Source organism: Rhea americana, unplaced genomic scaffold, assembly GCF_003343005.1.
Source record: "Rhea americana isolate MKP2758 unplaced genomic scaffold, rheAme1 scaffold_766, whole genome shotgun sequence".
NCBI lineage: Eukaryota > Metazoa > Chordata > Aves > Rheiformes > Rheidae > Rhea > Rhea americana.
The window spans coordinates 8,147-9,625 of NW_028186941.1; the positions used below are offsets into that span (position 1 = coordinate 8,147).

Genomic DNA, 1,479 nt, shown 5'->3' on the forward strand with positions numbered 1-1,479 from the left:
CCCTTCCTGTCCCCCCCCTTCAACCCTGCCGCCCGCGTTCTCGGCAGAAGACCGAGGAAGGCGCAGGTGGCCGAGCAGGAAGGTCCCCCCCAAAGAAGAAGAAGCCCCCAAAGAAGAAGAAGAAGAAGCCCCTGAAGAAGAAGAAGCCCCTGAAGAAGAAGAAGAAGCCCCCAAAGGAGAAGAAGCCCCTGAAGAAGAAGAAGCCCCCAAACAAGAAGAAGCCCCCAAAGAAGAAGCCCCTGAAGAAGAAGCCCCCGAAGAAGAAGAAAGCGGCTGCGCCATGGCCACCTACAAGGTGACGGTGATGACGGGTGACGTCCTGGGGGCCGGCACCCTCAACCCCATCTCCCTCACCCTGGTGGGCAGCCAGGGCGAGAGCTCCAGGAAGCCGCTGAGATCCTGCTTCTTGCCAGGGAAGGTGAGGCCCGGTGGGACGCGGCGGGACGCGGCGGCGAAGGAACCACCCGCCGCCGCCGCCTGGTTTCGGTCCCTCTCGCAGGAGGTGGAGTTCACGGTGCACTGCGAGCGAGACCTGGGCGTCCTGGTCCTCCTGCGCCTGCACAAGTGGCGCCTCTTCCTGGAGGACGCCTGGTTCTGCCGGGACGTGCGGGTGACGGCGCCGGGAGGTCGCGGCTACCGCTTCCCCTGCTACCAGTGGCTGGAGGGCGTCACCACGCTGGAGCTCCGCGAAGGCGCTGGTAGGACTCCCGTCCCTCTCTTTCCACCCACCTCCATCTCCTGGTGCTCCTCGGGGAGGTGGGACGGGCGCTGCCGGCGGCCTCGGGGCACCTCCCGGCGCTGGAGGTTCTTCACCTCTTCTCCTTCCCCGCCAGGGAAGAAGCCGGCTGAGGACATCTTGGAGGTGCTCGTGGAGCACCGGCGCCGGGAGCTGGCAGCCCGGCAGGAGGCCTATCGGTGAGACGGGGCGCCACGGGCTGGCCCGGCGTCCCCCGGAGGTGACGCCCAGCGTGTCCCACCCTCGTCCACCTCCCCCCCACCAGGTGGAAGAGCTTCGCCGAGGGTTGGCCCCGCTGCCTGGACGTGGCCTCCATCCACGAGCTGCAGTCGGACGCCAAGTTCTCCTGCGAGCGGGGCACCAACTTCACCGGCATGCTCCTCTTCCAGTGAGCGCCACCCCGAGCGGCCTCCACGTCCCCTCCCGCGCCGGTGGCACCCGGCGAGGGCACCCGGGCGTCGGGGGCCGGTGGCCGAGGTGTCCCCTACCTTGCAGGGGAGCCACCCACCTGCTCTCGGGCTTCCTGCTGAGACCCACCTCCTGGAGGAGCCTGGATGAGATGAGGAGYATCTTCTCCAGGACCAAGGGCAGGGATATAGGTGAGGGTCTCGGGGTCCAGCACCCCGCTGAGGGCTTCCCCCAGGCGCCGGCGACCCGAAACGCAGCTGCGCTTCCATCACCGACCGTCCTGGTGTCCCACATCTCCACCCAGGAGATGCCCACCATGTCTCAGCGTTGTCCCG

The 1,479-nt window shown here is 67.7% G+C and overlaps 1 protein-coding gene across 1 annotated transcript in view; it reads left to right on the forward strand.

Moving 5' to 3' along the window:
* The first annotated feature begins 248 nt into the window (after window positions 1-248).
* LOC146585773 (polyunsaturated fatty acid lipoxygenase ALOX15B-like) overlaps window positions 249-1,479 on the forward strand; it is a 10,556-nt gene continuing 9,325 nt past the window's right edge. The window contains exons 1-5 of the mRNA XM_085322337.1: window positions 249-418; window positions 500-698; window positions 834-915; window positions 1,002-1,124; window positions 1,232-1,427. Of these exons, the coding sequence (XP_085178463.1) occupies window positions 281-418; window positions 500-698; window positions 834-915; window positions 1,002-1,124; window positions 1,232-1,427 (738 nt within the window). The 5' untranslated portion in view covers window positions 249-280. The remainder of the gene's footprint in view (window positions 419-499; window positions 699-833; window positions 916-1,001; window positions 1,125-1,231; window positions 1,428-1,479) is intronic.